General features: G+C 41.3%; 1 protein-coding gene across 1 annotated transcript in view; it reads right to left on the bottom strand.

Annotated features, from left to right (window-relative positions):
- Window positions 1-9,313: 9,313 nt before the first annotated feature.
- Window positions 9,314-20,855, bottom strand: part of RHOJ (ras homolog family member J) — a 72,974-nt gene continuing 61,432 nt past the window's right edge. The window contains exons 3-5 of the mRNA XM_045202071.3: window positions 19,478-19,642; window positions 17,374-17,469; window positions 9,314-9,719 (exon numbers count right to left, since the gene is read on the bottom strand). Of these exons, the coding sequence (XP_045058006.1) occupies window positions 9,573-9,719; window positions 17,374-17,469; window positions 19,478-19,642 (408 nt within the window). The 3' untranslated portion in view covers window positions 9,314-9,572. The remainder of the gene's footprint in view (window positions 9,720-17,373; window positions 17,470-19,477; window positions 19,643-20,855) is intronic.

The following is a 20,855-nucleotide window of genomic DNA, read 5'->3' as shown; positions in this document are numbered from 1 at the left end:
AAATTCTGCTCAGTGACCCAATGAACTCCTCCAATTAATTGGATTTTCAACTTAATAAAAAACATTCCTGAGACAACAAATGAACTCTATATCTAATTGAAAATAATGTAGCATGGTAAAACAAATTGTATTTCATAAAGTTTTCTAAGAAGGACTGCTATCTTCATTCAGGAGATGTTTTCTCAAAAATAATGTGCACTTTATCCTTTTGGCTTTCTTCAAAACATTAAATTATTAAGAAGTATCTTTTAGACCATTCTTTAGCAAATTCTGCAAATTTTATTTTCTGTTGACATTTTCTACTAGCAAAACAGTTCACTGGAAGTTCGGTCCTCATTTGCAAGATGGATCTTCTGGTGTTTCTTTTACAGCAATCTCCCTTTGTTTTAATGAGTGTGATTGTTTGCATTTGGAATGGAGAGGTCAAGCGTAATGGGTGGTTGTGACCCTGGAGTATGCAAAGCGGGTGCTGAAGCCCTCTGAAGTGGGGATGTGCATTAAAGCAACAAGAAATAGGGAAAGGATGAGAAAAGAGGAGCTCATGAAAGCACTGTAATTGGTAGGGTAAGGCAGAGACTTGTAACGAATTTAGGGGGATTATTCTATTCTCTGTTCCAGGTCCTCATTATCCCAAGTAAAGTAAACATTTCCTAAGCTTTTTGGCTTTATATTTGACTCTAAGTTCCTCCAGGTGTGCCATTTCTTTAGCCCACTGGGTAATTGAGTTAACAACAACAAAAAAGGCTTCCTGATACACAGAATCGATTACATGCTTTGAACTTGCTTGTTAAAAAATGGGGGCTTCTGAAGTAATGCAAACCCCCAATAAAACAACTTCCTGAAAGCCAGCCGACCAACCAAACAACATTCCCCCAAAGAGAAAAAAAGGATTTTGCTTTAACAAAGAATATCAATGTTACTAAAATGAAAATGGTAACTTTTGGTGGGGGGGTGACGTTGAAAATAGGATTTCCATCAAGGAATAAATGTAAATATCCCTGAGTCTCAAATAACATCATACAACTTAAAGTCACTTGAAAGAGTATCTGTTCACTTAGCATATACTATGTACACACAATAAAGGATATAGGTACGTTGTGAACAGTCATTATCTTGAGGAAGTATACATGCAGAATTATGCACTTAAAATAGAAATTCAATCCTGTTCATTTGCAAGTTCTTCCTACAGGAAATGCATGAACAATTCATGCTTTCTTGGTCTCACTGCATTGCTCGAGCAGATTCCTGGGATGACTGCAACATGGTGAGGTGCACCTTGGAAGACAGGCAATCTCAGCTCTAGGCTGCTTTAAACTTCCATCTTCCATTTCCCTCTTGGAACCTGCATATTGAAATGGAACTATTTGTGGGGAACCAATGTTACTAAGTGGAATTAAGATATCCAGCATTTTAAAAGACGTTGCAAATGTTTTTAAGAGGAAGATTTTGTTCAGCTTTTGGCTCCTGCTTGAGCAAGCTCAGAAGCTAACGCTGAAACATCTCCCCTTTGAAACATAGCACCAGTTCAAAGTCCAGTTGAAATCGGCTGCAAATTTCAGCATTAACAAAATCCAAGCCAACTTCCGGACAGAGCCAAAAGGAACTAACGTAGCATCAGTTCACTCATGCCAATCTCTACTGTCAGCTGCAGACAGGTGGGGAAACAGAAGCAAGATGACTCTGATCAGGGTTTTTTTCTTCTTTAGCACTGACTTATTTCAAGGTGCTTCATTCAGTGGAAACGTTTTTATTCAAATGAAGAGAGGCCCTCAGATATCTTGCACTGGGATTTCATGTTACTGTTGCAAGAAAAAGTCGGTGAATCAAACATTAAAAAAATTACAAGTAAATGGATTTTGAAGGGAGATTCAATATTGATGCAAGTTTTCTTGCCCTATTTGTTTCTTAGGAAGAAGATAAACAGACTTTATCCTGTGGCCAGGGGAAGAAAGTGAACGTGAGGGTGTGCCGTGCTGTGCAGGCTGTCGGAGGACAGGCAGTCCCTGGTGTAAGAAACACTTTTTGGCAGCTTGCACCAGTGGTTATGAGCAAGAAAGCAGGGATGCATTTGCGATGATGAAAATGATCTTTGGTAAGACTCTGTTTTTGGATTTGACTAAACCCTTCCAAGAATGCTAGCCATTTTGGGTAGCCACACTGCTCCCAGACAGAAAAGCTGTCCCAGGTTAAAAGCTTTTCACTTTAAAAGTATCTTGGGCACACGTGCGTTCCTGAGCCTAGAGCAGGAAGGAAGACTCCTGATTCAAATTACCAAAGTCAGAACTGCCTGCAGTGCACGGGGAGCCTGCTTCAGGGAGCAGAGGCGGTCCTTCCCAGAGCCCGTGGTGCCTTAAGGACTGCGTGTGCCCAGTGACAGCGGGTCCTTATTCTGCCATTTTCAGGTACAGAGAAAGTGGTAATCCTTGTGCACTTTCTTTATTTGTTTGAAGGTAGGCACGATTTGCCTTCAGAACTTCTTTAGCAGCAGTGGTACTCAAATTAGATGACAGGCTTCAGTGCGTGTGTGCGCATGTGTACATTTTTTAAGGGCTCTTGTACACAAGATGAGATGTGGGCGGGGAAAGAAAGCCTGGTTCCCTGGGATGTTTACCAAAACATGTGGAATAAATGAACACAACTCCGATCTGTGCCCAGGACAATACACACAGAAATCTGTGGAATGCCCTGTTTAGAGGACAAGTTGTTTGCAGTCCATCTTTATTCTGGTGTCTAGAGCACGGTGTCTTAATGAAGCTTCACTGAAAGTTTTATGCCACAGAAACTTGTTTTATCTGCGTTTTATAAATTCATGTGATATGAATCTTCCTTATTTCTCCATGGAAAGCCATTCTAGGGGGGCATTTTTCTCTCCTTTATAAACACGAGAAAGACTTTCAGAACAGAAGTATTCAATCCTTCAGAGTTAGCAGATCTTTCCAACCAGATGCTGCTTTTCTCTTTTGATTCCAAAATATGCCTTTTCCTTTTCTGCAGCTGGGCAGCACATGACAGGAAAAAGAAAGGACTTCCGAAAGCCTTATTATCTATCCCGTGAATGTGAACAATCAAATATTAGCCTAAGGAATACCCAAAATGCAGCATCTGAGAGTCAAGTGAAGCTGATGGTCTCATCATCAGGCCGTAGCACGTCCGGGTGTACGGACTGGTGACAGCCTTGGGTGTCTCACAGATCAGCGTTCTCACATTTTAATGCACACACAAGTCACCTGGGGTTTTTTTAAAATGCAGATTTGGGTTCATTAAGCCCGGACTGGGCCTGAGATACTATCCTAATCCTGACTAACTCCCAGGAAATACACACGCTGTTGGTTCCTGCACTGCACTTTGAGTAGCAGAGGGCTAGACAATTTTTCCGTTCTAACAGAGGCCTGGGGAAGGCAGTTGCCTTGAGTGGCTGCTGGAGACACCCTCGGATAAAACAGAAATGGCAGTAGGGGAAAAGACAAATGACTTAAAATTCAGAATATGGCACAAAATAAAGTTCAAAGTTAAAGAGTACGTGAAAGAATATTCCATTAATTATGATAAGTATACGTTGAAAAGTCATGGCCTAAGAAACAGATTGCAAGAAAGCCAACCGTGAGTAGGCTAGCCCTCCTCCCTCGTCCTATCATTTCCTCTGCGCAGATTGCATAGGGAGAAACATGGACTGTTTCAGCTGGGATGAGATTCTGCTGAGTGTACTCAAACAGCAATTACTGTTCGCTCAGAACAAAAAGCGGTTTAAGCTGGGTGATGAGAAGAGTGTGGAATTTATTAACCTCCTGGCCACGGCTCCTCTAGAAAGGGACAAAACCCAATTCCTTAAAAAAAACTGATTTAAAGCATGTAGGTGGTGATATTTTTAAGTGTGTATTTACAGAGCTTGGCCACAAATATATCGTCCTGCCATGAAAGAGTTTCTATTATTTCTCCAAAGAATTAACATAAACTCAAAAGACTGACTTGTTCAGGGTCCCTGGGAGGCTACGTGTGCCACAGTGGCTTCTAGAGGGACTCAGTTCTGGGCCTTGGGGACTGTCTCCTCAGATTGCCCCAGACATCATATCCCCTAAGACACTCATCCCAACCTGTTCACCAAAGATAACCGCATAGACTGGAAGGCTTGGCGGACATGGCTGAAAATGCAACAACATTTCTTCAGCTAGAGAATGCCATGAAGTTTCTGAGTCACCAGAGAACTCAGAACAAAATGCAATTACCAGAGTAGAACATGTTGAAAACACATGCACAAAAAGACTCTGGATTGGGAAATAATACTCCCTAAGGAGGAAAAAAATAGATTGTGACGAAGATTAATCATGCATCTTTTACTCTAATTTCCTGTACTGGAAGTTGAAAGCCAAGAACTGTGGATGAACTTGCATCCCACGACTTCGGAGATGAGCCAGCCCCACCTTGACTCATTCTGCCCTAACCCAGAGAGCTCTCCAAGGAGAGGGCCAAGCCCCTCATGCCCGGAGTGCCTCGTGTGGAGCTGGGCACTTTCATTTCCTTTCTGGTCTTTGCTGGCCGTGGAAGCACCATGAATTGTTGCTTTATCTCATATTTTTGTACTCCATTATTGCTGCTGTGCATTTTAAATGCAATCTTTCCATTTAGATACATTTCACTGAAGATAATTAAATACCATTCATACAAGGAACTGTCTTTCCAGCTATCTCAGTCATCCTTTTCAGGTTTTACATTATGTTCACTCCCAAGGAAACTTTCAAAATAATTTATTCCCTCATATTTCTTGGTCAGTTTCCCTTCACTCCCTGTTCTATGTTAACAGAGAGAGTGTGAGGGTGATGATCTGCATGCTTGTTAAAGAGCCTCCCTCTACCCTTCTAATAAACAAACAAACAAACAAATGAAAAGAAACCTAAACAGCATTGTCCAGAATTTTGTCTGGTTTTAACGAATCATGAGGTAGAATTATCTAGGACTATCACACAGCTAGCCCTGTTGGTTGCCTCTGTGTAGACACCGAGAAATGTGAAATGCTCTTCGCATTAACAGTCCCCTTTTGTTCCCTGTGCCTGAGGGACAAGGCGGACATGAACAGTTCTCTGGGAGAATTGTCGAGTATGTGTTTTTTGCCTTGTATGTGGTTTCAGTTTTCTCCCCATTCTCTAAATGTTTCCTTTAAAAAAGTAGCTACCTTCCGTTTAAGAAACTTAGTTTCCCTGACCTTCTCTTTTTCTCTGTGTTCCTAATGGTCCTTGAAATGAAAATGGTTTGTTGAGTTTCCCGATTTGTACTTGGGACTCCTACTCAATGATTCTTAAGAGAGTAACTGGTGACCCGTGGTTTTCTCTGTTGAGGGAGAGCACACACTTTGCATTCTGGCATCTCAACATAGGGGTAGATTAAAAACCAAAGGCATGCATAGTTAGATAATTGCCTCCAGCATGGAATCAAGCATTCTTTTAAAGCCAAAACCTCAGAATCCAATCTTCCATTACTTTGGTCTCCTGGATGTGTTTGCCTTTAGGAATGCGATACTACATCGTTAAAGTATTACCTCACGTCAAATATTTCTTCTTGAAGAGTCTCCACATTGCGAGTTTGTTGCTCACAAAAACTTAACACTCTAAATAATGACTTTTTTTGGCTTCAAATTCTGGGTTTAAATTTTCTCCTAAAATTGTGAATGTGGTTGTGATTGTTCCTTTACTACTATTTAAGTTTTATTTCCTTTTGGGTGATTCTATGAAAATTGTGTATGGTTATGTCCACTTCATCTGGCACTTACAGACCAGAATCTTCCGCACGGTTCTTTGTATACCACAATCAGACACATTGTTATCGAAGTCTCGGGACTCATACTCCCTTCCTGGCATTGGTACATGACCTATTTTTTCCTTTCTCAGTTTGGTGCTTCCTGGTTTAGGGTTGCTGTAGTTAATTGTAGTTATTCAGTAACTTTTCTTTGAGTATAATTTTTCTTTGTAGAAATTAGCCCAGATTTCTTACTGATGACATGGCTTTGACTTATGTCTTAGTATTTCGTGTTTCTAAAACAGCCCAGATAGTCCATTAATTCTACCAAACAACCAATCTGATTGAAAAAAAAATCTGTCAAACTAGTTATCGGAACCATTAGATTGGGAATAGGTTTCTGAATACTGTGCGATTAAATTGGGATTCTATTACATTGTATACTATGGACTCTAGGCACGTCATGTGTCAATTCTTATCTCTATGTTATGACTAGTTTGATGGGTTATCATATTTATAGTGGCCTAAGTTGTGTGTTTGAAATTCGGCTGGGATCTGTAGGAAAAACAGATGCTATTCCAGTGATTACACCTACAAAAGTCAAACTTACTGTATGTGGTAACAATATAGTACGGAGTTGAAGGGCACTAGGTGGGAAGTAGAAAAGCTGAGATCTGTCCCAGCTCTGTCACAAAACGTCTTCTTTAACCATCTAGGCTTAAGTTTCCTCATCTGTACAATGAGGGGATTGGACTATAGCTCTTCTAGCTCTGAAAAGTTAAGACTCTACCTTTAGATGGAGATCGGGTTATCCTTTCTTGACTTTGGAAAATGGTGATGACCACTAAAGACCTGTCTTCAGATTTCTGTGTCCCTTATCTTTGGTTTCAGGTTAGCACTGTATTGAATCTTAGGGCCGAAAACACTTTTTCAGGAAATGAACTATACATCTTGCCATGAAACAGGATAAGTGATTAATTTGGTGTCATGAAATTAACTCATTTTGGTTGCTTTGTTCTCCATTATTTTATTCAATAATTAGCTCCTAAGAGCTCCAGGAGCCTGTGCTCCACCCACACACGAACAGTCTCCCCAGGTTCTTGTTCCAGGAAGGAGTGTGACCTTCCCACTGTGACCAAGTTAATTGCTGCAGCCCACTGGGGAGGTGGTGACCTTGGGAACCACTTACCTGTCGAGTATACACATCTAGATGAGTCTCCTTGGCCGAGCAAACGTCCTGCTCTCAATTTTCCATCCACATCAGTGAAAAGTGAGGAGCAGCCCTCTAGCAAGATGTAACCATGTGATAATGTAAGAAAACTGGCTAACAGTACTTCACTTATTACAGAACTAAATGTTCATTATTGTTTGTAAAGGAGGAATTCATAACCTCTGCAGAGTTAAGTTTTATACATGGTTGATTTCCATTTACAAAGGCAGAAAGTCCTTGTTTTCTTGTCAGGCTCTGACTTACAAAACTGTTTTCTTTTTGGTTGGTGTGTGTGTGCATGCGCGTGTGTGCAAGTGTGTGTGAGTATTTAAGAGAATGTTTAGCAATTAGATGGGGGAGAAGGGAAATAGAATTTGAAATGTGAAAGAGGGAAAAACACATTCAGAAACTCTAAAAAACCAACCAACCAACCCCAACACACTGAGGGGGTGTCATGGAAGGCCTTGACAGAGAAGACTCCCACCATAAGCTCCTGTTTTTATGCGCTCCCTCCAGGGGCAGAAGGGCCTAGAGAGGCTGGATTTTTCTAACAGAAGGCATGTGAATCTGGAAATTCTTGAACTAAAATTGGTGTAATTTCATGCTGCAGGGAAGCATTTTGCTTATGCAATTGAAATAAAAAATAAAGTGCCTACCTGGGTGTTTGTAGGATAATTGTCAGCAAGTGAGACTAATTAGAAGCCTTAGCAGCCTGTAATTAAAAGCTAGAGAGTAACTTCCTCTGTGACAAAATATCCCTGGACATTTGGGAGAGTCGTACGGAAAGGGCCTTACAGAAGGACACGAAACCTTCTTGGGGGCTTTTTCTCCCCCTAGGCCAAAGTCCCTGTTCTGTGCAGCATGTCGCTTTGAAAACGGGATAAATGGATCCAAAGCTTTGTACTCACAGATCTAGCCCCTAAACTCACATCTGGGCCAATGGCTATGGGAAATAGGGAGGGGCAGTATTTCAGTACCAGTTGTACTTGGAAAATGTCATTTACTGCTAAAAGGAATGGGAGTGTACATGCGGGAAGCTGAGAAAGTACAGTAGCACCCCCCCCTATCTGTGGGGGATAAGTTCCAAGACCCCTAGTGGATGCCTGAAACCAAATCCTATATATATTATCTTATTTTCCTATACATACATACCTTTTCACTTGAAGGAAGCACTTTACAGCTTCTCTTTGGCATGCCCAAATGGCCAACATCACCACTCTTGTGCATTGGGGTCATTGTTAAATAAAATTAGGATTCCTTAACACAGGCACTATGATACCCTGAGAGTTGATCTGATGGCCGACAAGACTCCTGAGTGACCAGCGGGCAGGCAGCATGTACTGAGTGGAGAGGCTGGACAAGGGGTGAGTCATGTACTGAGCGGGATGGGGTGGATGGTGTGAGATTTCATCACAATACTCAGAACAGCAGGAAATTTTAAACTTATGAATTGCTTGTTTCTGGAATTTCCACTTAATATTTTGAGACCACAATTGACTGTGGGTAACTGAAACTGTAGAAAGGGAAACCACAGATAAGGGGATGGGGGGGTACCTGTACTTTCAGTTGAAGCAACAGAAAAATTGAGGCACCTTGCTTACCTTTGGGGGACTTTCAAATGCTTGCTTTTTCATGCCCTATGGCCAGACCCTTCATTTAGATCAGGTTCTTACTGGGCATGGGAGAAAGTGTGAAGTCGGGGGAGGAAAAGGGGGTGCAATGGGGAAGAAAAGTTCACTTTGCTGAATGAAGAATATTTAAAAAGATAAGTGTGGCATATTCTCCCTCCAATAATTTGATTGAAAAGCAAAAATACAACTTTATTAAACACAGTTCATTCTTAATTTGTCATGACAATATATAATACAGAAAAAATAAGGCTACTCATCAACGTAAGCATTTCTAGGGTGAATCTTTGGCAAAAATGTAGCCTGCGACCATTCAGATAGCGTTTTCTTTCAACCGGGTTCAAAAACCATGGCTCTGAAGTTTCCAAAAGTTCTAAGTTTTCTTATATCTTCTCATAGTCAGGCATTCAGAGGTACAAGTTGGTTCTAATAGCTTTGGTAGAAACAGGCTGAAAATAGAAATGAATATAAAACACGTTAGGCTAGTTTAGTATGGATTTGTAAGGCGTGAGTAAACTGGTAAATTAGTAAATTTCTTAAAATAATACATATGAATGTAAGACACGTAGGAGGAATAGCAGATGCAGAAAAAGAGGTTAGTGTCGTTTCCCATGTTTTGTAAAGGACATCAAGGAAGGCCACCGGAACAGGAACCTAGTGCCTCTTTTAGTTTTCCTGCGTCGATTCCTATCAGCTTCACGTTCATGGGAGGGACAGATGCAAGACAGGCTTTGACTTTGTTCCAACGTGTCAGCAGCGGCACTGGCTGAAACCCCGGCTCAGCATTCTTGCAGAGTGTGCAATATGGATTCTTCTGGCTGGTAGGGAAGGCGAGGCAGTCGGCTGGCTAGTGGGCTGTGCTTGGGGGTGCTCACGGGGCGGAGAAGGAGCCTCTGTGTGAAGGGACTTCCTCTCTGGTCGTGTTGTCCTTATTGGCTTGAACTTGGTTGTGGAAGCTGACTGCCATTCTCACCCGTAGATGGGGTGGAGGTGGGTCTCCGGCCAGCTCAGATGATTGAACAGCAGCCGTGACACTCGGAGCAGTGTTTCTTCTTTTTCTTGGGGTGGAAAATGGTGAGGATTGCTTCATCAAACACCGCTTTGAGGCCTTTCTGAGTCAGGGCCGAGCATTCCAAGTAGCACTGTGCTCCGATCTTCAACACAAAAGAGAGAGAGGCATGAGAGGAAGGACAGAGAGAGAAGCACGGTGATGTCAGCCCTCTGCCCAGCCAAGTGCCGCTGCTGTGTGTTCCACAAACAGCCTGGGGGTTGGTTCACATGATGCTTTTTATATCTTTCATTTCATTTTGCCTCTGCTATCCTGATTTTTTGTATTTTAATATATTTTTTACTTTCTGTCTTTAACAGTGGGTGGTTCTGGATCCCTTTTGGTAAGCAATAAATTCCTAAAGTGATCCATAACCTTGTATTTCTAATATCAGAATATTAAAATATAAAAATTAATAGAGAATCTGGTAATCAGGATGCTCACAGAAATCATTGAGGATGGTTGCAGAATAGAGGAAGAAGTAAAGGCTATAAAAAGTGAAATAAAGGAAAATATACAGGGAACCAACAGTGAAGGGAAGGAAACCAGGACTCAAATCAAAGATTTGGAGCAGAAGGAAGAAATAAACAGTCAACCACAACAGAATGAGAAACAAGGCTTAAAAAAAAAAATGAGGAGAGGCTTAGGAACATCTGGGACAATTTTAAATGTTCCAACATCTGAATCATAGGGGTGCCAGAAGGAGAAGAAGAAGAGCAAGAAATTGAAAACTTACTTGAACAAATAATGAAAGAAAACTTCCCCAGTCTGGCGAAGGAACTAGACATGCAAGTCCAGGACACTCAGAGAGTCCCAAAGAAGTTGGACCCAAGGAAACACACACCAAGGCACATCATGATTACATTACCCAAGGTTAAAGATAGGGAGAGAATCTTAAAAGCATCAAGAGAAAAGGAGACAGTTACCTACAAAGGAGTTCCCATAAGGCAATCAGCTGATTTCTCAAAAGAAACCTTGCAGGCAAGAAGGGGCTGGAAAGAAGTATTCCAAATCATGAAAGGCAAGGACCTACAACCAAGATTACTCTATCCAGTAAAGCTATCATTTAGAAAGGAAGAGCAGATAAAGTGTTTTCCAGATAAGGTCAAGTTAAAGGAGTTCATCATCACCAAGTCCTTATTATATGAAATGTTAAAGTGACTTATCTAAGAAAAAGAAGAATATCAAAACAATGAATAGTAAAATGACAACAAACTCACAACTATCAACAACTGAACCTAAAAACAAAAACAAACTAAGCAAACACCTAGAACAGGAACAGGAACAGAAATGGAGATCACACAGAAGGTTATCAGCATGGAGAGGGAGGGGGGAGAATGGAGGAAAAATGTACAGGGAATAAGAAGCGTAAATGGTAGGTACAGAATAAATGGGGGGGGGGAGAGGTTAAGAACAGTATAGGAAATAGAGAAGCCAAAGAACTTATGTGCATAACCCATGGACATGAACTAAGGGTTGAGAGAGAATGGTGGAGGGAGGGGATCCAGGGAGGAGGGGGAGAAAGGGGAGAAAAAATGGGACAACTGTGATAGCATAAAATGTACACAAAAAAACTAAGCATGAAATAAAATTGTTCTGTTTGGGTCTAGATATTATGTACTTTTTTTTTTGCTGTAAAGAATGATTACTATATGAAGGAAACTACCCAAAGAAAAGATGTTGGATCTTGAAGATCTATTTTATGGCTTTCATTTTGGTCCTGGCTTAAACTTTGAATTAGATAATTTTTTTAAAATAATGAAAAACAGTTGGATGCAAGAGAGGGATAAAAGGAAAAATTTTCCTAGTAGTGTCGTGAAATGTCATTTGCTACATGTTGGGATTGCGCCCAGCGCTCGATATGAACACATGTGAAAAGCACATTACTCTAGTGAATGTGTCATCTGAATGACTGCTTGTAATGCGCCAGCTCTTGTCAGTCATCCGGCAGAAAGTACCCAGAAAGTGCTGTGGGGCCATTCTATCCAGAATACCTCCCCACGGATGATCACAACCCTCAGTGGATTCTGGGAATCACAGGAGAGCTGGGCTGAGCTCCGCTCATCTGTGGGTTCTGGGCCGTCTGGTCCCACAGGATGGGCCAGTGCACCCTCGGTTTGTCCTCCCCCACAGCGCTGCTGACAGTGTGTGACACACTGCCTTTTGATGGTACAGGAGGAGCCCAAACTTGTCTCTCCCAATTCAGACATTTCTGAAGACAATGAAAGAGTAGATCAAGGAATTACTGTGCAACTGGGTTATTATAACGTTATTTTGTTCTCATAGTTCTAGGAAAAGCAGCACAGTCAGATTAGGGTGTGATCTGGGAAATGTGTGTGAGCAACAGAACCCAGTTATAAGGCGAGTATTGGTAACCACGTACCAAATGCGCTGAGGATCAGAGAGAAGGTTTCAGCCTTGTTACAGGGATTGCTAAAAAACAAACAGACACCCCCCTCCCCAATGCCCCCAAGCAAAAGAGTCCATTTACACCCACGCGGATGTGAAATGGAATACTGTCTCAAGGAAATACTGCTTTTCTTATGGCAGTGAGTTCCTCCCTCCTCTGAGCAAAGTGACCTGAGCAGCCAAATACTTAGAACCAGCCTGTAAGGGCTCGGGATCTGCGGATCCTTGTTTAGATACACGTGTCGGCAATCTGGAACATCCTTCACCAGAATGATTTACTTCCAAAAAAGAAAAAAGAGAGAGAGAGATTGAGGAACGTAAACGGAGAAAACACTTTCCTAATAATTTATAATACCTAAAATTTTGAAATTAATGTGGGAACCATATAGCTTTTGTGAGTCCTGTGCAAAGAGTGAAATGATTTTTTTCCTTTTTCCCGCTTATTGAGAGGGAGTCGGCATACACCGCTGCGGGAGGCTAAGGCGCACAGCATAATGGTCTGACTCAGATACACTGTGCCGTTAGCGATGTGCCGTTACTGTTCGCTTGTTTTCTGCTTATAACATTAGCTGTTTATTATAGCAAGTTGGTACAATATAAAAACAAGTCTTACTGTCCTGAATCCTGGTGTTTTACAAGCTTATCCCAATGTATACATTGTGGTACCCTTCTTTTTTCATAAAAAGCTATGTAAAATGATTTTCCCTTTCCTTAAAAATCTATTGTCCCAAACCTAGGAAATTTACAAAACATACAAGTATCTGACAAGAAGAAATAAAAAAGAAACAAACCAACAAACAAACCCACACTGACTAACCAAGCGGAGAAAACCTAGTCCTTCTTCCAGGCTGTCCTGGCAGAGGTGGGACAGGGTGCAGAATAAGATAGTATGTAACTGGAAGGAATAGAGGCGGAGGGGTTTTTCCCACCGTAGACATGTCTGAGAGGGAACACGGATTCAATAACTACTATAGTTTGCTGAGCTAGACCTCACGTTCAATCAGCTAATTTGTCCACAGGAACCTTATGAAGTCAGTCTATCACCATCCTCCTTTGCAGCTCAGAAAACTGATGCCCAGTGAGGTTAGGTAGCTTCCCTCAGGCCACAGAACTAAGAAAACGGCTGAGATTTGAATTCGTCTGTCTGCAGAGCCAGGGTCTTCTTAACCGCTCTGTCGGGTTGCCTCTAGCAAATGTAAGAAAATGTGGCTGAAAGAGCAAAAGTAATGAACAAGGGGAGAAGGAAAGGGAAAGTAAGACATATCCTATACATGGGGAGGAGAGATGAGGTTAGTGGAATGAACAGAGTCAGCTGGACTCCAAAGAAATGGCTAGTAGCAGAGGAGTTCTTTATTTCTTACTTAAGAATTAGAAAAGATACACAGGGGAGGGCAACTTGAGAGTCAAGAAAAAGAAAAAGAGTCTAGTGGCTTGTGCAAGAAAATCCATCTCCACAAGTCAGAACTGTGATCAAATTGCTGAAAGAGGAAGAGCGTCTCTAACGGATAGATTTGGTGTTGACTTCTCCAAGACTAGAGGAGTGACTGCCCTCCCGGGGTGGGTAATGAGAGTGCGGAGCCTGAGGGCAGACAACATGACAGGGTGGGTTTGTGGAGAGCCGAAGGTCTCGCATCTTGTCTAAAAGACAGTTGAAAAGTTGTAGTTGATCTGAAAATGCTGGCTAGTTTTGCCAGATCTGTTGTTGTAGAAGCCAGAAATGTATATATTTATGTAAAGTTTCCAAACTGGTCAATGTTGGCCACTAACTCACATTAAAAATACCCGTGTGGACTGGTCAGAAGATTTGCAGGTTAAATGTGGCCCATCGCTCACCAACATGCTCCTTAGGCTTTAAGGGAGGCCTTTGCATGTGCTGCTCGCTCTTTTTGAACATTTCCTCCCCAGCCCCCTAGCTTTGTCCACCTGCCAAATATCCTTGTCCTTAAACCGGACTCAGATGTCCACTGCTCCAAGCATTTTCCTCTGAATCCTTCTCCCCTGAATGCGCCCAGCACTCCCTCCTCTCTGGTGCTTTGCACTTGTGTGTTGTACTTATTCAGTTGGCTCGATTTTCTTTGTCTCTCTCCTTTTCTAGCCTGTGGGCCCTTTGAGGGCAGGGGCTCTCTCTCCCTCATCTCTAAATGCAGACCTCAGTGATGAAGGGACAGGTTTCAGTGAGAACAGGAGAGAGAGGAAATGACTGGCGTATAAAACAAGTCAGGACAAGAGTGTTCGGGACTACGGTTGGTGAACACGGTCGAACATTGATTACGGCATTTTTGCAGCAATTTTGCTGCTTTAAACCTCACCGGGAACTGTTATAAACCCAGCAAGAGTGAGAACAACAATAAATAAGGCACAAGGTGAAGAAGATGGCAGGAGCAGGCAAAAAGAGGCCAAAGGCTGAAAAAAGAAAAATGGTAAAGTGTTTTTTATCAAGAAATGCCTTAGGAAGTATGAACTTAGAAAATCATATGTAGGTTGTAACAGATGGAATTGGGAAAGAGAATGCACAAAGAATTATAATCTCAGAGCTGAAGTGTGACAAAGCTTCTGGCACATATTGCATATTCGATCGATTATTTTTGCATAAATCTAGCAACAGGGACATACACAAATGAGCAACGGATGGGAAAAGTAGGCTGGAGATTAAAGAACACAATGATGAAAGAAGAGGGAGGATCAAACAAGTATAGGATAACAATGAGTATTTATTATAAATTGATACAAAGTATGTAATTTTGGAGTGCAAAGAATTGTAAATATGCACGATGTAAAGATGTCCTGTAAAAATAAAATGCCATCTGAGAGCAAAAAGAAATGATAGATGAAAAATGCTTTGGAAATTGAAAAGTATTGAACAAAAGGAATCAGATATGAAAACTCTGAATTCAGAAAGTGTTTAAGTTATGGGGAGAATATGCACATTAAAATATTGGGCTTCACCATATGAAAAAGAAGCCCCAAACCTAAGGCTTTCCTTTCAGATTATAATAGAAGGGGCAGGAGAATGGCTGGTTAAAGCTCACTTCCATATCTCCGCTCTGCCACCTTCTAGTGGTGTGACTTTAACTACCCCCCGAGTCTCAGTTTTCTCTAGGAGAGTGGGGATAATAATATGCACACCCCAGGGGGTTGCTGTGAGGACTAATTAAGACAAGACATGCAAAGCACTTGGCACGAAGCCTAGCACTGCAAACACTCCATAAATGCCAGCTGTTATTATAAACTCCTTGATAGGAAAGTCAGGGAGCAGAGAAACTTAAAGCATCTCTATAATTACACGAATTGTGATAAAACAAGTTAAACTCTTGCTTGGTTTTCTTCTAAATTGGATTTTATAAGCTAAACACGATTCTCTCTGTATCTGAGAGCAGTTGCTAGGAGAAACTGGCAAAAGGCAATAAAGTGGTGAACTCAGCCATTGTTCCTAAAATAACTATGACATGAGATGGGAGGCCTTGGAACGACTTCTTTTCAGAGGGAAAAAACAACTTCCCAAATGAAGAGTCAGGCTAGGACGCCGATGGTGGCGGGAGATGGGCCCAAACAAAGCAAGGGACGCAGAAGCCACACTCTTGCGAACAGCTGGTGCTGGGCCTCCAGGACCTCCTTGCTGTGAAAAATGTATAGCTGGGGATCACATGCAATTATTTATGGAGCTATATCTTTATGTACCTTAATAGGATAATTTAAACTGGATGTTTGAGGAAAAGAGAGAAGAAACTATAGATGTGTACCCATTTTATAGGAGGAAAAAGAAATGGTTGGAAGAGACAGTTTACACAATAGTCAGGTGCACAGGTGTGATGTCCACACAGCTGGAATAGAATCGTTTATGTGATTATCAGCTGCACGACTTGAACGTGATTATCTTTCTAAGACTCTGTTTCCTCATCTGCAAGATGAGACAAACACTGTCTGCTCAGGAGAGTTGTATCATGAGGCTGAGATGGGACAGTGCAGGCTTGTAAAGTGCATAGTATACTAAGCACTCTGTGAAAGGCTCACACGGGTAGTTCTGACATTACTAATTCACAGAAGTAGGAAGCATTCAGTTTCTCAAGTATTTGTAAGATGTTTTCATGTACCATATCCATAAAAACATAACTTTATTGAATTGATTTCTATTCAGGTGTATTGTTTTGGTACCTATAAAGAAGTTTTAGTAAGAGGAATGCATACACTTTTGTAAATGAAGCATTTGTAGTTAATTAATTTTTATTTATTGATTGATTTTAGGGAGAGAGAGGAAGAGAGAGAGGGACACAGAGAGAAACATGGATTTGCCGTTCCACTTATTGATGCATTCATTGATTGCTTCTTGTATGTGCCCTGACCAAGGATTGAACAGCAACCTCAGCATAGGGGGACGGCACCCTGACCAACAAACTACCTGGCCAGGACCTTAATTCATTCTTGTTCAGTTTAAAAGGGTGACTCCTACTCCTCTTGGGCATGCATTGGCAGGGTTAGTTACTTTAGAAAGTAAAAGAAATTTCTCAAACCTCTGGCCTAGGTTGATAGATTTGTGGCTAAATCAACAAAGGGAGGATTCAGGTTATGAAAAAACATGTATGATCCTTCTCTTGCAGAAAGTACCTTATCCCTTGTATTTATTTTTTGTGTCTGCTTTTGCATACATTTTGGTGGTAATCGGGAGACAAAGATTTGGTGTCTGGCAAAAACTTATAAAGTATTCCCCCCGGCCCCCCAAATCACTATTCATGTGAGGCTCTCAAGAATGAGAAAGGTCTGTTGAAAACAATTCCAGCTGTGAGCAAGTTGCTATTATCTGCAGCTTGGATTTTCCAACTAGTTACTTTTCGGTCTATCTTACTCTTCTAGACGCTGTTTGTGACATAAGCCAGCTTCTCTAAGTGGTTACACATTATTTGGTGAGAAATACTGAACAAATATAAGCCTGCCAGGTGCTTTACCTAAATTTCTCCCAAGAAAACCACAAAGTGCCTTTTATGGGGTCATTTAAATGAGTTACACCGATAATAACCAGTGAGATTTACAAATACTTATCTAATGACTCTGTTTATTCATAATAAGTGTGGCAAGTAGATATTCTAGAGGTTGCTAAATCAAATGCTAAGTGCCTCAGCTGTTTGAGATTCACCCAGTTTCTTTCTTAATGAGAAACAGATAATGCCGGCTGACAAGAACGCGAACCAAATGGTCCCTCCTGGCCTGATTACAACAGAGGGGAGAATATGAGGCAGAGAGAAGATTCCGAACACAATGCACTTCAAAACCAAAAGCCTCCGTAGCTCACGCATTCCAAGGCATACACCAAACTCTTCTCAGCGCACATTTAAAATTAAATTCACATCTGACCGTACCGCTTTTGCAAGCTTCACACCATGCTCGTACGTGAGAGGTTTTTCTTTCATATACAGCAAACGGGCCAAGGTTTTGGGGTCATCACGGAGATCAATCTGGCAAAAAACACACAAGTGATAAACTCATTCCTTTCAGGCATGACCAGGTATTTTAAACTCTGACATAAGAGAGATCCTCCCCCTTAACATCTATGAAGTTGCCAAATTTTCTTTAAGGAAGCCCATATGCATGCCCCTATTATGTCTAAAAATTAAAGTGGCTTCTTTGTACATGTGTGCATCAGGCTTTTCTTGTCCTCTCCCCTTCAAAGCAGTTACCCTGGAAGCTGAGGACTTTCTCCAATGATTCTGTGGCTGTCTCAGCTGTTTTTGGAATTTGCCATTTATTCATAGAGCATTCTTACAGGGCAGGGCGTACAAGATCAGTTTTATTCCTTTACAGTGATGCTCATTTGATCCCAAATTATACCACTCATTTTAAATAGTTACTTCCTGGTAAAATAGATAGGATTTGTTTCTAAGTTTACCCGAAGGCCATAGTGTAGCCTAATACATAAAACGTTAGCTTAATTCTTTTCTCCTGAAAGAGTTTTCAGAGTTTTCTCTTGGCTTAATTGTTTTGGCTTTCCTAAACCAAACGTTACCCTCAGAGGGATGAAGCTTTGCTGCCTGTGAGGATGTTCTAACAACTGTGCTGCGGGCTCTGAAGGCAAGTCCCGAAGAGGCGCTTCCAGAGAGTTTGCTCAAGGAGTAAGCATTACTCTTTTCAAAGGTGCTCTGAAAATAGCATGCATGTTTGCATTAGGTTTTATAATTTAATTAAATATTTTAGTTGCTTTACAATCTCACTGTGTATGAGAACCCACACGTCCGTGGATGGGTGTGACCCCAGTGGGTACGTGCAGGCTTGTGCTTTAAAGAAAAACCAATATATTCCTATATTAGTCTCCTACTTCTGAGCACATTGTGCAGCTTTACTAATCTGTGTCGGTTTTTGGTTTTGGGCTTCAATTGTTCAACTTAGCACTGGAGTCATAGAGAGATGTCCACGTGCCCCATCACATAACGCGGCAGCAGGGTATCTGGGCTGCATCAATACGGCCAGACATTGTTATCGGTATTCAGGGCAGAGGACTTCATTTAAACAGATAATTAACTTACAGAGCAGAGTCATCAACCACATTATTATTTATAAATGTGCCAGCTATATGTCCATGTCTTCTCTAGAAATTATTTTTTCTTTCTTTTATGTTTTTTTAAAAATTTATCTTTGTCAAGCAGAATACACAGTGAAAAAGAGAAAGCAGCAACCTATGAAACAGACAACGGAGCCCTTCAGTATTTTTCCTTTCTATGTCCTTGGGATTGTAAATTAGGTTGAACATAGCAAAGAGCAAAATCTATTTAAAACGATACACACATACAAAGTTGGAACAACATTTAAAACCTTTGTGCAATTGCTGTTGGAAATTCAAACAGTGGACCTTTATTAGCTTTCAAAACACTTTTAAAGGCTTTTACAGTTGCAGTTTTGTTTATCTGGTCTATCTGGTTTCACTTTTGTTCTAAGTTCTGGAAGACCAAGGGGCTTAAAGGGGATGGAGAAGAGTGAATTTCTGAATTCCCTACCCGAGAGTGTTACTAGGGAGTTCCTGTCATAATGTGACCGTTCTGATTGCTGGGGTCATTTTGACATTCGCACCTATTTTGTGGCTTTCAAACAATCATGGGTTTCAGGTATGAACCATATTAGGTGATAGGTGTAATTGACATCCCCACGTCAATCCTCTGGCTCAGGGCTGCAGACGGGTGCCTAGTTCAAAAATTACTTTGTGATTTAAAATAAAAAGTCGAGAGATTATTTTTTAAAGGTCACACCAAAACTTCCTGCCTCACATTAAATAGCTCTACTGTCTTTTTGACTATGGCTAAAAATTATGCAGATCTTAAGAATGTGCTGCTCATGGGATTGGTGTCTCTGAGATTCTCTTCTATAGGGTTTGGTAGACTCGGGTGTTCAAGAGATCCCTAAAGGCTCTTCCTCTTTTGCCACCCTCCCCCATTCTGCCCACCGTGCCCTGGCAGCGCCCACGTTTTGTCTAACCTGGGTCCCTATGAGGACGTAAGGCACGTGAGGCAGGCAGCCCTTCAGCTCTGGGACCCATTCCTCCTGGACATTGTGGTAAGAGGCAGGATTGACAACGGAGAAGCAGATCAAAAACACATCAGTGTTGGGGTAGGAGAGAGGCCTCAGCTGGTTGTAGTCCTCCTGTGGGAAAAGCAAAGAGTTTGTGCAGCCTGGGTGAGGTGGGTGCCATGCGGTTCAGGGAGCGACACGGGCAACCTTCCACTGCGACCCGCTCCTTCCCCCGCCCTGGGACCTGGTGCTTCCTTATATTACTAGAAATTGAAGAGCCATCGGTTAGAAAGACCTTTGTGTTGTGTAAGGAGATTATATATTGCTCTCTTTTACGATGAACTTTCAAAGATATAGTTTTTAATAGCTTTAGTGAGATAATTTACATACCATAAAATTCACCCATGTAATGTGTATAATTCAATAAAGATTATTGCAATTCTACTATCACGTTGCAACTGTGTTGTATGGAATATGGATTTAAATTAGTGGGCCATTGGCCAAGGCACACGAATTCTCTCCTTTACAATTTTTAAAAATCGCATTCAAATTTAGCATTATAGAAAAGCTAACTAAAATGCAAAACAAGAGTTGTTGCCAAATCAGACACCGAAATAGTCGAGGAAATATACTGTGTGTGGGTTTAGAGCTCAGAATTTGGGATTTGTTTCTAAGTTTACCCGAAGGCCATAGTGTGGCCTAATAAATAAAACGTTAGCTTAATTCTTTTCTCCTGAAAGAGTTTTGTGCTGTGCTAGTGGAGGTGGTGAAGACACAGTGAGACAGTGGGCCATCTGAACTCTGGGAAAACGTCGGCAAGTACCTTTTGTCACATACAAAGTGGATGAGGAAGTTCCGAGGTAAAACCTGCTATTTCAATAGAAGATTTTATATATTTTCATAGAATTTAGTAACATATAAGCCAAAAGTAATTTTTTATGTATTTGTACATACTTTTACTACATATGTGTGTATACTCTGCATACCTACATGTCCTCACGCACCACAACAATACATGTTCACACACACCAAACATGCTTTATACATATATACATACTACAAACATGTATGCATACAAGTACATAGGTACAACCAAACATCTATGTCCACACTTATCATATACATTTGTACATAGATGTGGAGCAACATGTGAATTCATTTTTTTATGACAACACCTGCCCTCTGCCACTTGCTCCTCCCTCTGGACTGTCAAACAAGCCCCACTTATACTCTGTCCACAGCAAATATTCCATAAGTACTGCTGACTGATGAGCTGACACTGGTTCTTCAGTGACCTGCAGCTGAGTACAGGGCTCTTCCATGGGCCACTTACTGCGGTAGAATC

This window comes from Desmodus rotundus, chromosome 7, assembly GCF_022682495.2.
Source record: "Desmodus rotundus isolate HL8 chromosome 7, HLdesRot8A.1, whole genome shotgun sequence".
NCBI classification, from domain to species: Eukaryota; Metazoa; Chordata; class Mammalia; order Chiroptera; family Phyllostomidae; genus Desmodus; species Desmodus rotundus.
The sequence above is the reverse complement of the archived record's forward strand: the minus strand, read 5'-3'. Positions and strand labels throughout refer to the sequence as shown.